General features: G+C 36.8%; 1 protein-coding gene across 1 annotated transcript in view; it reads left to right on the top strand.

Moving 5' to 3' along the window:
- Positions 1-13,579, top strand: part of tmem131 (transmembrane protein 131) — a 50,368-nt gene that overhangs the window by 19,200 nt on the left and 17,589 nt on the right. The window contains 16 exon segments of the mRNA XM_042483674.1: positions 4,670-4,786; positions 4,877-4,999; positions 5,983-6,063; positions 6,189-6,339; positions 6,434-6,490; positions 6,595-6,630; positions 6,633-6,655; positions 6,742-6,850; positions 8,757-8,865; positions 8,954-9,107; positions 9,193-9,363; positions 10,595-10,705; positions 11,676-11,810; positions 12,221-12,325; positions 13,132-13,218; positions 13,374-13,526. Coding sequence (XP_042339608.1) covers positions 4,670-4,786; positions 4,877-4,999; positions 5,983-6,063; positions 6,189-6,339; positions 6,434-6,490; positions 6,595-6,630; positions 6,633-6,655; positions 6,742-6,850; positions 8,757-8,865; positions 8,954-9,107; positions 9,193-9,363; positions 10,595-10,705; positions 11,676-11,810; positions 12,221-12,325; positions 13,132-13,218; positions 13,374-13,526 — 1,722 coding nt within the window.

The raw sequence follows: 13,579 nt of genomic DNA on the forward strand, positions 1-13,579 counted from the left end.
TTTTTCCAAATATCAGTCTTAAATTTAGTTAAAATTTATCTTTAAGATGTCTTAAAAAGCGTTAAATTGAACTGTCTGATAGCTGTAGACACCCTGGAAAGTCTCAAACTTTGCAAATTCTTCCTGCTCTAAAGCACAGAGCCGATTTCCCAGCCTAAAAAAACCTGACAGGAGAACATACTGTACGTGAAAGCTTTATTTTGGACCCGTCCTCTTGAGACACGCCATGTTTTCATTTAACATTTGTGTTTTTCTTTAAAGAGAGCCACATACATTTATCTTAAATAACTGCATGGAACCGATGCATATCTCTGAATCTATTTGTGTTTATTTTGCAGTTTTATTTTGCAGTAACATTCTTCTCTGCGCTCAGGTCCATATATAGTTAGAGCGAAAAATCCCCAGAGATCTCTGCTGTGGGCGCGTGTTCAAATTACACATGCATCCGAATTTGCCAAGTGACTGTTGGCGTTTTTTATGCTTTGTCCCAAATTCAGGATTTGTTCTAATACTCAGGAGAATACACCCCAAGTATATATTTATTTATTTACCATTGTTACCACTGCAGAGTTTGGAAACTCAGAAATAAAGCAAAGCGTATTCCTAAGATACTTTTTCCTCCCAAAATATTCCCAGAGCTGTCTCTTTTCTTCATTTCCTGTGTGCATCATGCTGGCACTAATTGGGGCTTAAATTAAGTATTTCACCTCCTGTGTATATTAATAATAAAAATAACCCTTATTATTGAATCTGTCATTTTTAGCCTTATTCATACTATAATTTAGAGGCCTTTTGTATTTTGTAATAACTGCAGAGGCTGTCTGTGATCTTTCCCGTGTGAATGTGCTGTTTCAGTAATTTCTGCAGTAAAAATTCCTTCGCAAATGACCTACCGTACTCTGCCAAACACTGAGGGTATGTGATCATATTTATCCCCTGTGAACTGGCGTCACTATGATATGGGGTCGTAATCAAGTTTTTTTGTTTTCCCCACGCCTTATTTCTGCCTCGGAAATAGAAAGGCTGTGTTGGCAACAACGAGGGAAAGTTTTGATCTGATTTTGGTCGTAGGAGGCTCATCTTGCCACACAGCATCGCGGTGCATTCGTAAAAGAGCAAACTCAAATCCATAAGAAGAGCGAAATCTGAAAAAGATGATGAGATATGAGATAATGTGTGGCAGAGTAGATTCTGTCTGTGCAGAGTCTAGTGTGTAGGATTTAGGGGGGATATATATTCCCTGTTGGTTTTCGAATTGATTTTGAGATTTTACTGATTAAATCTCGTGTGATTCTGGCCCCAAGCTACATAACAGAAATGTTGACCTCTTATGAGCCCGTTTGCAGGCTTAGATCCTCAGGTGGGGCCCCTCTGGCCGCTCCAAAGTCGAGGTTTAAATCTAAAGGTGACCGTGTCTTTGCCATCAGGGCCCCTCGGCTTTGGACAGACCTGCCTGAGGAGATAAGGCTCGCAGAAACAGTCACTTCTTTTAAATCACCTGTTAAAACCCATTTTTATAGGCTTCTTTTATGCGGTCGTCTTTTGAGTTAGTCTTTTTATGTATTTTCTTTAAAATCTATTTTATCTTTTTATTTTATGTGCTTTCCCTTTTATTTCCTTTTATTGTGGTTTTATTGATTATATTGTGTCTGTTGTTGTTTTTGGTCTATTTTTTGTATTATTTTAAACTGACAGTTTATGTCCTGCATTTTGCATTATTTGGCCTCTGCTTTTAATTTATACTATATTAATAATAATTATTATTATTATTTAGGCAAAAATATAGAATATGATATTTATGTTTGTAAGATTTTTTAAGTGTATAATCACCTAAAAAAAAAAAAAAGTTGTGTTTTCGATACCTATATAGATATATAGATATATAGATATAGAAAGCCATTTAGACATAGGGAGCAGGTACTCTTGAATGGAGTCTGTCATGTTGTTTCTACAGTAGCTCAGAAAAATTAAATTAGATGGGACCATTTGTGTTTTCACTGTAGTTCTTGGCAAACAGGAGAAAACACTACACAAAGCACAACAAATCCTACACACTCGACCTTTAAACCACTTTTAAAAAAAAAACACACACACAAGGACAAAACCAGTACATCACTGTTTTTGTGTTGTGGAATTACAAGTGACAGTATGTATCATATCCAGGAGATCGTGTCAGTAAATTTGATATAAATTACAGATTTGGCTTATCGTGTTTGAAATGCACAGCAGGAAACATAGATGTGGAGATTAATCTCTAAATAACATGAAGTCTCCTTGTGATACTAGTCACAAAACAGTCACACCAGAGCAGAGTCGGTATGACTTTAAAGCTGTAATTGAGCCGTAAATAATCATCCGTGTGTGTCTGACTGTGGATGGTGGAGCAAATTTGCACAATTCTCTTACAACAGATGGTTGTGGAGAAAATAATTTTATCCTTGAAAATAAAAGTGCTTGAAAAAGTCCTTGAATTGAACCTGCCAATAGATGGGTTTCCAGTACAGATTTGCACAAAACGTAAGCGATATTTTCTAAATGCGATTGCGAGATGACTGCGTTTCCACTAAGTGATGTTTTGCGACTTCTTCTTTCGCGATAACACTCCAGTAACCATGGCGATGGATGTTCGAAACATTAGCAGGTTTATTTGTATTGCAGCCACCACACTAGCGGTCACATAGGCGTGTTATGCGAGCGATAATGGAAAGGCGAGCCCCTGGGGGAGCGGCCGCGTGTGAGGGGTTTCTTGGTGGTGGTAGTCCACGATTTCACAGAGGAATTGTGAATTTAAAACTTCAGGATGATGCGAGATATGTGATGCAATAACGGCTCTTGTAGCGCCTGCTGCATCACGAGGGAACCAGTTCCTACCGTAAAGCGCATAACCATAGCATCATGTGACGTATAAAAGCCAAAAAATGGTTTCCATTGCAGTTTTGCAAAATATGGGTTTTTTTAATCGCCTGAAATACCACCTCATGCAAGAGTAAAAACTTTTTTGCGATGAATGGGAGTTTGTCGTAAAATTGGCGTGTTTCCATTAGGCGTGTTTTGTATTTGCATTTTCAATGTGAGGGTTAATGGAAACCCGCCTGCTGTGTTTACAAACCCTGTTTCTAAGTGAAGCGCGGGCTGCGCTCTGTGTAGTGAAGATGCAAATACAGGATTGTGTATCAGCTCTGTCAAGGAAACTAAATGTGGTGTGAAGTCGTGTTAGTGCATTAACACCGCACCGCAGGATTTTATTATTTTTCTATAAGCTTTTATTGAAAGTGTGATAACTGACCGATAACCTACAACATATTTCTCTTTTATCCAAAACACATGCAGAGGAAGAGGAAGTGGATTGTTGTGTGTGTATAAATGCCGGATATATGCTATGTATACTTCTGAAGCCAAACCCATGCCCTTGGGATGCAGTTAAAAAAAAAAAGGAGCAACTTATATAGTTTCCTGACTGAAAAAGTTTCCTTGATAAATGAATAATGCTCAGGTTAGAGTGTATGTTTCCTATTAGCCTTTATCTTTTTGCTGCTGCACTTCCACCATGACTGTATCTGCTGAGCCGTAACTTTCTCACACCGAAGTGGATGTTAAAAATGTTTTTTAAATCTCTCTGCCCTTTTACGCCTTCTTCTATCTGCATTTTTGAGACTCTGAATGTTATGAAATAGAAGAAATGACACGAGACGATCTGTTGTGTTACATTAGTGCGCTCATGTTACAGAGTTCCCGCAAATCCTTAAAAAGACTTAAAAGGCAGTCAATTTATTTATCTAAAAATAAGGCCTTAATTAGCGTTAAAATGTCTTAAACCAGTCTTTCAAAAGGTTTAACTCTTTGATACCTGAGCAAATTGGCTTTCCTCAAAATAATAAATGCATTTTAAAAAAGGAAACAAAAAATCATAAACAAAAACAGGAAATAACCTTACAGAGTGCTAAAATAAAATTTAAATATATATAAAATAATAACAGTAATTTTTTTTATGTAACTTTTATTACTTAGTTCTAATTTTTTTTTAAAATATATTTTCCTAGTTATTTGATCATTTTCTAATGATTTTCCCTCTCTATCCCTCTTTTTTATCTGAGGTCATTTTGCCGCCTTAAATAATATTAATTTCATGCCAAGTTGCTGAATTTTTTTCCCCCATGTTACCAGTTTTTCTCATGTTTCAAAGGTTTAAAATTTGGGTTTGGGTAAAATTGTCCCTGATCTTTGGTAATTTATGTCAGTTTATGTTTTTTTTATTCATTTTTGTAAAATTGGTCCTTAATTTTAATTCTGAGTGGTATTAAAATGTTTAAAAAAAAACCTTAAATCTAACTTGCCTTAAGCTGTAGGAACCTTGTGTTTGTAAAAATAAACAGGAGTGGATTCAGGAAGCCAAAAACCCACCAAACAGTCACAGTTTGAAAAAACAGTCACCACCAAAATGCTAAAGTTAGAGCGTAGCTGAGATGTTTTCGTAGCAGCTGATCTTTAAGGTCAGGTGTTTTGGCAGCGACTGTTAACATCTTTCAGGTTATTAACCGGCTCTGATGTGTGGCGGTCATGTGAAGAGCTTCTGAGAAGCTGCGATTTTCTCTGTCAATAAGTGTTTGTTGTGCTGCACATCATGTTTTTATTGTGACAATTTATCTTTTCATGTGCTCTCTCTCATCAGATAATTCCACCAGGAGGAAACACGTCATTCGATGTCGTGTTTCTCGCTCGAGTAGTTGGGAATGTAGAAAACACTTTATTTATTAATACATCACATCATGGAGTGTTTACATACCAGGTATAAACTGCAATAATCAACGCTTCATTTTTTTCTCATCTGATTAGTTAACGTCAGGACTCATTTTGCTTTTCTGTCTCTGTCCTGAAGGTTTTTGGGGTCGGTATACCGAACCCTTACAGACTTCGGCCCTTCATCGGGGCTCGAGTCCCAGTAAACAGCAGCTTCTCACCTCTAATAAACATCCACAACCCGTACAGCGAACCGCTGCAGGTAAGAGTCTCTAATGGTTATTTATTTATTTTGTTAATACGGAGCAGCTGCTTAAAGTGCGGATCAATCTGTGTTCTTCGACGCTTTTTTAAAATGAAAACATCCGCTCATCCCGTTGGCAAAAAGCAGTGACGTATGTTTGAGCGTTGAGTTCTGATTATAGTAATAATGACTGAAAGGGTTAGTTCGGTATGTTTTGTGGATGTTTTGAAGTGGTCGGTGTTATATTGTCAACATTTAACTTTGCAGTCAGACAGTTTTTTCTGACGGGAAACTGAAGCCTTTTTATTGCTCTCTTAGAAACAGACTGCTTTCACAAAAACAGTAATTTATCTCGCAGAACACGGGAGTGGCTGGTCTACTGCTGCCGTGATCAGATAGTGTGTTTGTGTTTTTTCAGATCAAAATGTCATCCAGGGGTCGACGTGAGCGATCACTGGGGCCGACATTTGGCATTTTGCAGAATATCTGTTTTTTTATTTTAATAATTAACAATAAAATTCATTAAAAAATGCAAGGAAAGTTTCAGCATGGGAGGAAAATTTTACTTTGTAAAACCTCAGGGAGCTATTTTTACTTTTTATTTTGTGTTTAAATTTCACTTAAATTACATAAAAAATTGCTGTACATGATGTTGAATGTTTCAGTTTTGATAAAACATTTGTTAAAGGCATTTAAAGAAAGTTTTGTGTTGGACTTTGATATATTCCAAATTAACGAAAATTTTAATTTTTATTGCAAATGCGTATCGGTTCCAGTTTATCGGGTATCGGACTCATTAACTACTAAAAATCGGCATCAGCCGAGTCCAGTTGAGTCCACAGCAACATGGTGCTCAGCTTCTGTGCTGGTTTGGGTTTTAGAGGAATATAACTAACTTGGAGGGTCAAAAACTTTTTTTCTAATGTAACAAAAAATAAGCCCAAGTATGCGGGATTAATTTGTTTCTGGGATGTGTCCCTGTTTTCCGTGTGTCGCTGCAGGTTGTTGAGATGTACTCCAGTGGTGGGGATCTTCATCTCGAGCTTCCCACAGGTCAACAAGGAGGCACTGGAAAATTATGGGTTAGTCTCACGTCTTAATATTTTTGTTCCAGTGTTTGTGTCGAGTCTTTTTCCCGATTTAAAGATAAACAACAGTGTCCGTCAGAGTCGAGTCCCACTCACCTATGCTGCCCTTCTCTCTCCAGGAGATTCCTCCTTTTGAGACAAAGGGGGTGATGAGAGCCAGCTTCTCGTCGAGAGATGTCGACAACCACACGGCTTTCATCAGAATCAAAACCAACGCCCCCAACGAGGACCAGTTCATCATCCTCCCAGTAGAGGTGGAAGTCACATCAGGTGGGCGACCAAACCTTTGTGAATATTCATCACCTTCATTACAGAACATTTACTGTCGTACTTACTGTCTTTGTGTTCTCCTTCATGTTTACAGCCCCTGGTATATACTCCTCCACAGAGATGCTTGACTTTGGTACGCTGCGGTCACAAGGTGAGTAATCCAACACAAAAAGCAACATTTTACAGCAAAGTAATCTTTATTTAGGCGTCTTTTCTCACACCGGCATTGTCCCTCTCCTCTGCTTTGTCTTTCAGATCGTCCAAAACTGCTCAACCTACACCTTTTAAATTCAGAACAAAAGATGTTCCAATTACTGTAGGTATCCTCTGCAGCCTTTTTAAATCCTTAAAACTGTCATTTTAAATCTTCAGCTGACTCTTTTATTTATTTATGCCTCACAGAGTGTACGTACAACTCCATCAAATGAAGCAGTCACAGTAGATTTCAAAGCGGTCACTCTGAAAGCTGGAGAGAGCAGATATACCAAAGTTGCAAGTATTAGTTTTGACGGTAAGTTGTGTTTTTTTGATGAGGTAATATTTGACACCTCTGTTGATGTTATTTATTTATTTATAAGGTGTTTTTTTTAACTTGATGATCACTTTTGAGGGCTGCTGTTTGTGCTGCTGTTGAATTTTATTTTCAGGTGTTTCTATTATTTTGTCCACCCCATTTATAAATTTGAGTGAAGGCAGGAGTTTTCTAATTAGACTGCATCAGTTTTAGCTTAGTGTACTTATTAAACTGGCAAATAATGGAAAATTCATTAAAGAATTACACAGCTTTACATAAAAGACAAAGAGAAACTATCATTCCCAAAGCACTGCCAAGCTAAATAAATACATAAATAAATCATAATAATCTTTATATATATATATGTATATATATATATATATATCTTTTTAGCTGAGCCACAAAGTACTTCCCAGTTTTAAAAATGTACAGAATAAAAATAAAATATCAGAAAGTACGTAGGGCCGCCCCCACCCCTCTTATGAAGTAACCAAAGTTAATTAAATACAATTTAGAGAAGAGAATTAAGCTCATATAAGCAGATAAAATGAAGAACCACAATGACAAAAACAGATATAAAGTAAATGCAAGAGCATATAAAATAATCACATGGGGAAAATAAACTAGACCACAAAGAAATGTAATGATACAACAGTGCCTTTTCCAAAGACCAGCGCATCTACAGTGAAATTTGGCATATTTGAGTTTTAATATCATTTCTTTTGTGAATCAGACCTTGAGACGGGGTAGATGGCAGTTGTAAGTGATGCACAGTTCATAAGCAGCTCACAGCAGTCTTATCGTATTCAGCCCAGCGTGTTACATCTCCGTTTATTTCTTAAATCAACTGGAAGCTGTTTTGCTTAATATATTGAACATCCAACTTTGTATTTAATTTTTTTTTTCTTCATTTTTTTAAGGAAATTGAATTGCAAATAGCTGAGCTTGTGACATACAATCAATGGAAATCCAATTCAGAACATTAACCCTTTAACATCCGAGCAAATTGATTTGTTTAAAAAAGAAAAACATGAAAATATTAGCAGGGAAATTTGTTAAAAGTACAAAAAAATTACTTGAAAAAACAAAAAACTAAAAGAAAGTTTAAAAAAAAAAACACAACAAAATAATCTGGTGAAAGCACATTAAAAATTAATTCTGCAACCTAAATTTGAAATATGCAATTGTAAATATATTTTTTCCCAGCTTTTTCAAAATTATTTCCAAAATTCACTTATTTCTTCCAATTTGTGGAACACTCTTCTTACACAGTTGCCTTTTTTCTCATATTTGTGATAAAATTGCACCAATTTGCTGCAATTTCAAAGACAAAAATATTTGCAAAATGTGTCTGAAAGCAGAAAAGTGATGTTGGTTTAACAATTGTCAAAATTCAAAAAAAGAGCTACCGTACGCCTGTTGCACCATCACTCTGTTTCGCTGTGGGACTGACACATTTTTTAAGTATCTTAAATGAGAAAAGTGCATTTCTTCATCGTCGCTTTAAAATAGCGCAGTCATTTCCACTGAACTCTGATGATTTACATGATGTCAGCTTCCTCCTCTTAGTCTTAACCTGCCGACAGACACTGAAAAATCATCCTAAAAAGTGAAATTATAGTGTGTTCAGCTTCCTTTTAAAATGCTCTATTTTAGGTTATTCGTATATTTGAGTAAAAACAAAAAATAAAAGGAATCAGAGCGTCTTTTCCTCTTGTTTGTGTCTTATAAAACACATTACTGTTTATTAGTAATAATAATAACATAATTCTTAAGCTGTGACTTTAACATCATGTCCTTACTATCTTTTTTTTTTGGTTTGCACAACTTCCTCTTGAGATGCGGTTTGTATTCTTTTGCTGTGCCCTTATCTGCTGTTTCGATCTTGTTTTTTTCGTTGCAGCTTCAAAAGCGAGAAGACCATATCAGTTCTCTGGTAAGATAACTGTCAAAGCGAAAGAAAAGAGTTACTCCAAGCTTGAAATCCCTTACCAGGCAGAAGTTCTCGATGGGTGAGTTGTTTTGTGAGAGACTGGTCGGATTTATGTATTTTTAGGAGAAAACGTTCCTAATAAATGGTATTTTTCTCTGTTCTGGCAGCTACCTGGGCTTCGACCACACAGCCACATTGTTCCACATCAGGGACAGTCCCGTCGACCCAGTGGACAGACCCATCTTCCTCACAAATGCCTTCAGCTTTGCAATCCGAATACACAATGTGTCCCTGCCCGAAGAGGCCAAAACCATGTTTAACGTGAGAAAGGGTTAACGGAGGTTTGCAAAATGTCACGTATGCGCAGAGGTCAACATGACATCACTGTCTCGCCTCTCTGTTTTAGGTGCAGAACTTCAGCGCACCCATCCTCATTCCCCCACATGAGTCGCGTTACATCTTCTCCCTCCTCTTTCGGCCAGTTCGGCCCTCCATTCACATCGACAGCAACATCCTGCTCATCACAAACGCATCCAAGTTCCACCTGCCCGTCCGGGCCTACACAGGCTTCCTGGAGGTACTTACAGTTTATTTAGGAAACAGAAATCCTCTTCATATGTTGCTAATTTACTCACATCTAAGTTGTACTAAACACAGAGTCAATGCTTCATCTACTGAAGGTTAGAAAAAAAGCCTTTGAAGTTTACAGGATGGCTGACAAACTGCAAAATGTAATAACTTGATTTTATGTATTTTTATGGTGATCATTTAGTCTTAACAGAATGGGAGTGGAAACTGCTATGAAGGACAAAAAATGACATGACAAGTATTAATAAATATATTCGTTTTTATGGCATTAATTAAATATATACATTTTTTTTATAAAAAGGCTAAAAAAATGTTTATAAATAAATAAATTGAATAAATATATACATTCGGAAATACAGAAATATATTACTGCAGTTGAACAAAATATAGAAATACATTTTAGTTATTTATTTGTGAACTATTTAAATTATAATCTCTCTTATTTGTGTATATTTCCTCATTTATTTTATTTATTTATTTTTTATTTTTATATTTTATGTATAACATATAATAATATATAACATATATTATTATTATATTTTATATTATATTTTATTTGTATATATATTTATTTTAATATTTACATTTGTTTTTTATTTCAGCATTTGTTTATGTATTTTAATTTATTTTCCTACTTTCCTCCCAAATTTTTATCTTTATTTCTTCATTTATACATTTATTTATTTATTTATTTATGGATACTTAAATAATTTTTTCCACCCTACATAAATTGTTGTTCCTTATAACTAATTCTCTCAGAAGATACATTTTATTTTGATTATTTACAATCCAGAGCTTTTAGGAATAAAGTTGATCTTTGTTTTGCTAGGTGTCTGTCATTTTTACTATCAGTATTTAAGCTGAGAATTCAACAGCAGTGTACTGACTGCTCGTGTCTGTAGTTTCAGCAAAATTATACGCTGGCTTTCACACAAGTTACACATTTTTGTGGCATAAATGTTTTTCAATAAGGTCAAACAGAGGTCAAAAAGTCAGATTCAGGTCTCAGCTCGATTTGATCAGATATGTAGTCACTGTGGAAAGACAGAGATTGTTGGTGAGTGTGTATCTGTGTAACGTGGTGTGTGTTTGTCGCCGTCTGTGTGTGTGTGTGTGTGTGTGTGTGTGTGTGTGTGTGTGTGTGTGTGTGTGTGTGTGTGTGTGTGGTGTGTGTGTGTGTGTGTGTGTGTGTGTGTGTGTGTGTGTGTGTGTGTGAGCAGCCTCTGGTCCTGCCTCCCAGTCTGAAGGAGAACATCCTGGACTTTGGCGTTCGGAGTGCAACAGACACCAGCAGCATCACGTTTGTGGTGGTCAACAGTAACCCCATCGAGGTGAGATCAGGCAGCCGCTGCGTGTATTAATACACATCGAACAGTAGCTGTTTATTTAACGGCCGTCGGGTTTTCTAGATAGTTTTTTTCCTGGAAGGAAAGTTAAACAAAAGAGGAAGAGGTAAGTCATCGAGGCCTCACACAGTGAGGTCCATTGTGTAAGGGACTTTAACGTGGTGTTTTAAATATGCTGACTTGTGCTTTTAAATATTTTGAGCAGTAAAACTCGTTGCAACATCAGCCTTCATGCTAACATACTTATTTCCACAGAGGTTTGAAGAATTAAATTACCGTCACAAACTGTTCGGTTAAAGAGCTCCAAGCTGAGTGCAAAGAGTGTCACGCATTAGTCCTTTCTAGGGGGGGTGAACAATAATGGTTTTTCAGGGCCGATACCGATTGTTAGAACTTAATGTGACCAAAAAAAAAACGATATTTGGAACAGATATGCATTTGGTATAAACACTCACAAAGCTGTGCATCCGGGACTTGTGCATGTCTGAATGTTACAGCACCGATGTTACTGTATGACCATGTCAAACAAGTAAATAAAAATAAAAGTATTTCTGTCAAAATGTAGAATTTGTGATATCTCAAACTCCAACTCAAAACTTTGTTAAAATACCTGAAACTGAAACTTTCAATATCATATACAGCAAGTTCCCTGCAACTTTTTTTTATAAAGTTCAATGACAATGTAAATAAGAAAATGAATGAATAGAAAAAAAAGCTCCCTGAGGTTTTTATAAAGTGAAAAGTTCCTCCCATGCTGAGACTTTCTGTGCATGTATTGCAGACTGCCTTCACTGGTGTTGGCTCGGTGTAATACGCACACTTTTTTTATTAAAAAACGTTATCAGCGATCATTAAAATAAAACACGGATAATGCTAAATATTGGCCCCGATAATCGTCCAGACCGATAACCTTTTAGTCTTTTCTGTCCTTATCAAACTTCTCTGTGTCCTCCAGCTGGAGATCAAGTCCTGGCTGGTCACGGGGGACAGTCTGTCCATGGAGCTGCTGAAGACGGAGAAAGGAAACACAACAGTGGCGCTGAGTCGCCTGCGAGAGCTGCAGAACACGTCAGCCTCCCACCATAAAACAGTAAGACCTCCGCAGTGTCGCTCCAAAGCTGCTTTGGGATTTATGTTCTGATTTTTTTGACAGTAAATTTGGTGCAAAGCTGCGTTCCCCAGCCCTTCAGAAGTCAGATAATTCTTGTTTTCGGACTTCAGATTTAAAGCCTTCCAGTGAATCTGCTCAGGAAAACATGGATGCCTGCAGCGCAAAGCAGGCAGACATGCTCTATGAGTCTGTCGACAGCAGTATTCGCAGACAAACTTTAGAAAAATAGAAATGTTTTTTAGATCCTACAGTCGGCTACATGCAGATTCATTGATGTAAGTAGCTTACAGAGGCGCGAGGAGTAGGCTGCTACATGCTCACAAAGACTTCTGCACCATGATGCTTTTTGCATGTAAAAAAGAAACTAACACATTTTTGTCTCTTCCAAGGTGATACTAGCATCTGGCTATTATGCAGCATTCAGAGTGACACTCGTGGCCAAAGCGCTGGAGGGCCTGTATGATGGAGCCATACACATAACCACAGACTACGAGGTACGTAGCAGATCTGCTGTTTATGTCTTTTTTTTTTTAAACTCTCCTGTTATGTTTTAAAATTTCATAATCTCTGGAAAATATTTTAACATTTTTTTTAGTCTGGCACTTTTTCTACTGGATGTAATTAGTGTTATCAGCTTTTAAAATAAAAATAGTAACATCACAGAGGTGCTGTTCGGGTCAAATTGACGTGGCATTGAAACACGGGTCAGAAGCGTACAATTTTTTTTGTGAAATTTTGCAAATTCTTCATCAGCTCACCTGGTTTTGCTGCACTTCATCCCCTCTCTTAATCTGTCCTATACAATAAAGTCAAAAGTAGAAAAAATAATTTAAATAAAATAAAATGATATATGGTATGGTAACATACATCTAGTGATAAATATAAGTGTCAATTTTTTTTTCTCTGCAAATGTAAGACACAAGCTCCTATCCCAAAGAAAGAAAATGTTAAAAATGTTGTTGTTTTTTTTTTTTTTTTGATTAAATGTTTTTTTATATCTATGTAATTCAGTTTTCATTAAAAAAATTTTTTTTAAATTTAGGCTTTTTTTAAAAAAAAAAAAAAAAAAGCTGTGGTTTGTGAAAGGTGAATAACGCCACTGCGCCTAATGTTGATTGATTGTTAGTGATTATGTTAGTAATGAGGTGCAAACTATGTTAATTCAGATTTTGTGGTTTCTGACACTTTTTGGGTGATTGAACATGAACCCAGTCACTCAGAAATGTTTTTTTTTTTTCCTGTAAAGACAAAATGAACCTAACAGGACTTTTACAGAAACTCCTCTTTTCTCTTTCCGCAGATATTAACCATCCCAGTGAAAGCTCTCATCGCTGTCGGGACGTTAAACAGCTCTCCCAAGCACATCGTTTTACCACCTTCGTTTCCCGTAAGTATCACTAATATCAAGTCAGATTTCACACCTGTGCTGCGGTGGCCACAAGCGGAGGACGAGATAAAGTGTCACCTGCAGAGGATAGATTCCTGTGAAAAGCCCGAGGTGTTGTGACTCTTGACGTGTCTGTATGTTTTTTTTTTCTTCAGGGAAAAGTTGTTCATCAGAGCTTCAGCATACAGAGCTCTTTTACTCAGAAAGTGAGGCTACAGCAAATCCGCTCCCTGACAGAAGATATACGTTTCTATTACAAGCGGCTCCGCAACAACAAAGACGAGCTGGAGCCGAGACGGAAATCGAAGGTAGGCCGCTCATCTCACGGAGCAGCATCAGGGAGCCGCCAGTGTCCTTACAA

This window comes from Plectropomus leopardus, chromosome 3 (genome assembly GCF_008729295.1).
Source record: "Plectropomus leopardus isolate mb chromosome 3, YSFRI_Pleo_2.0, whole genome shotgun sequence".
Classification (NCBI taxonomy): Eukaryota; Metazoa; Chordata; class Actinopteri; order Perciformes; family Serranidae; genus Plectropomus; species Plectropomus leopardus.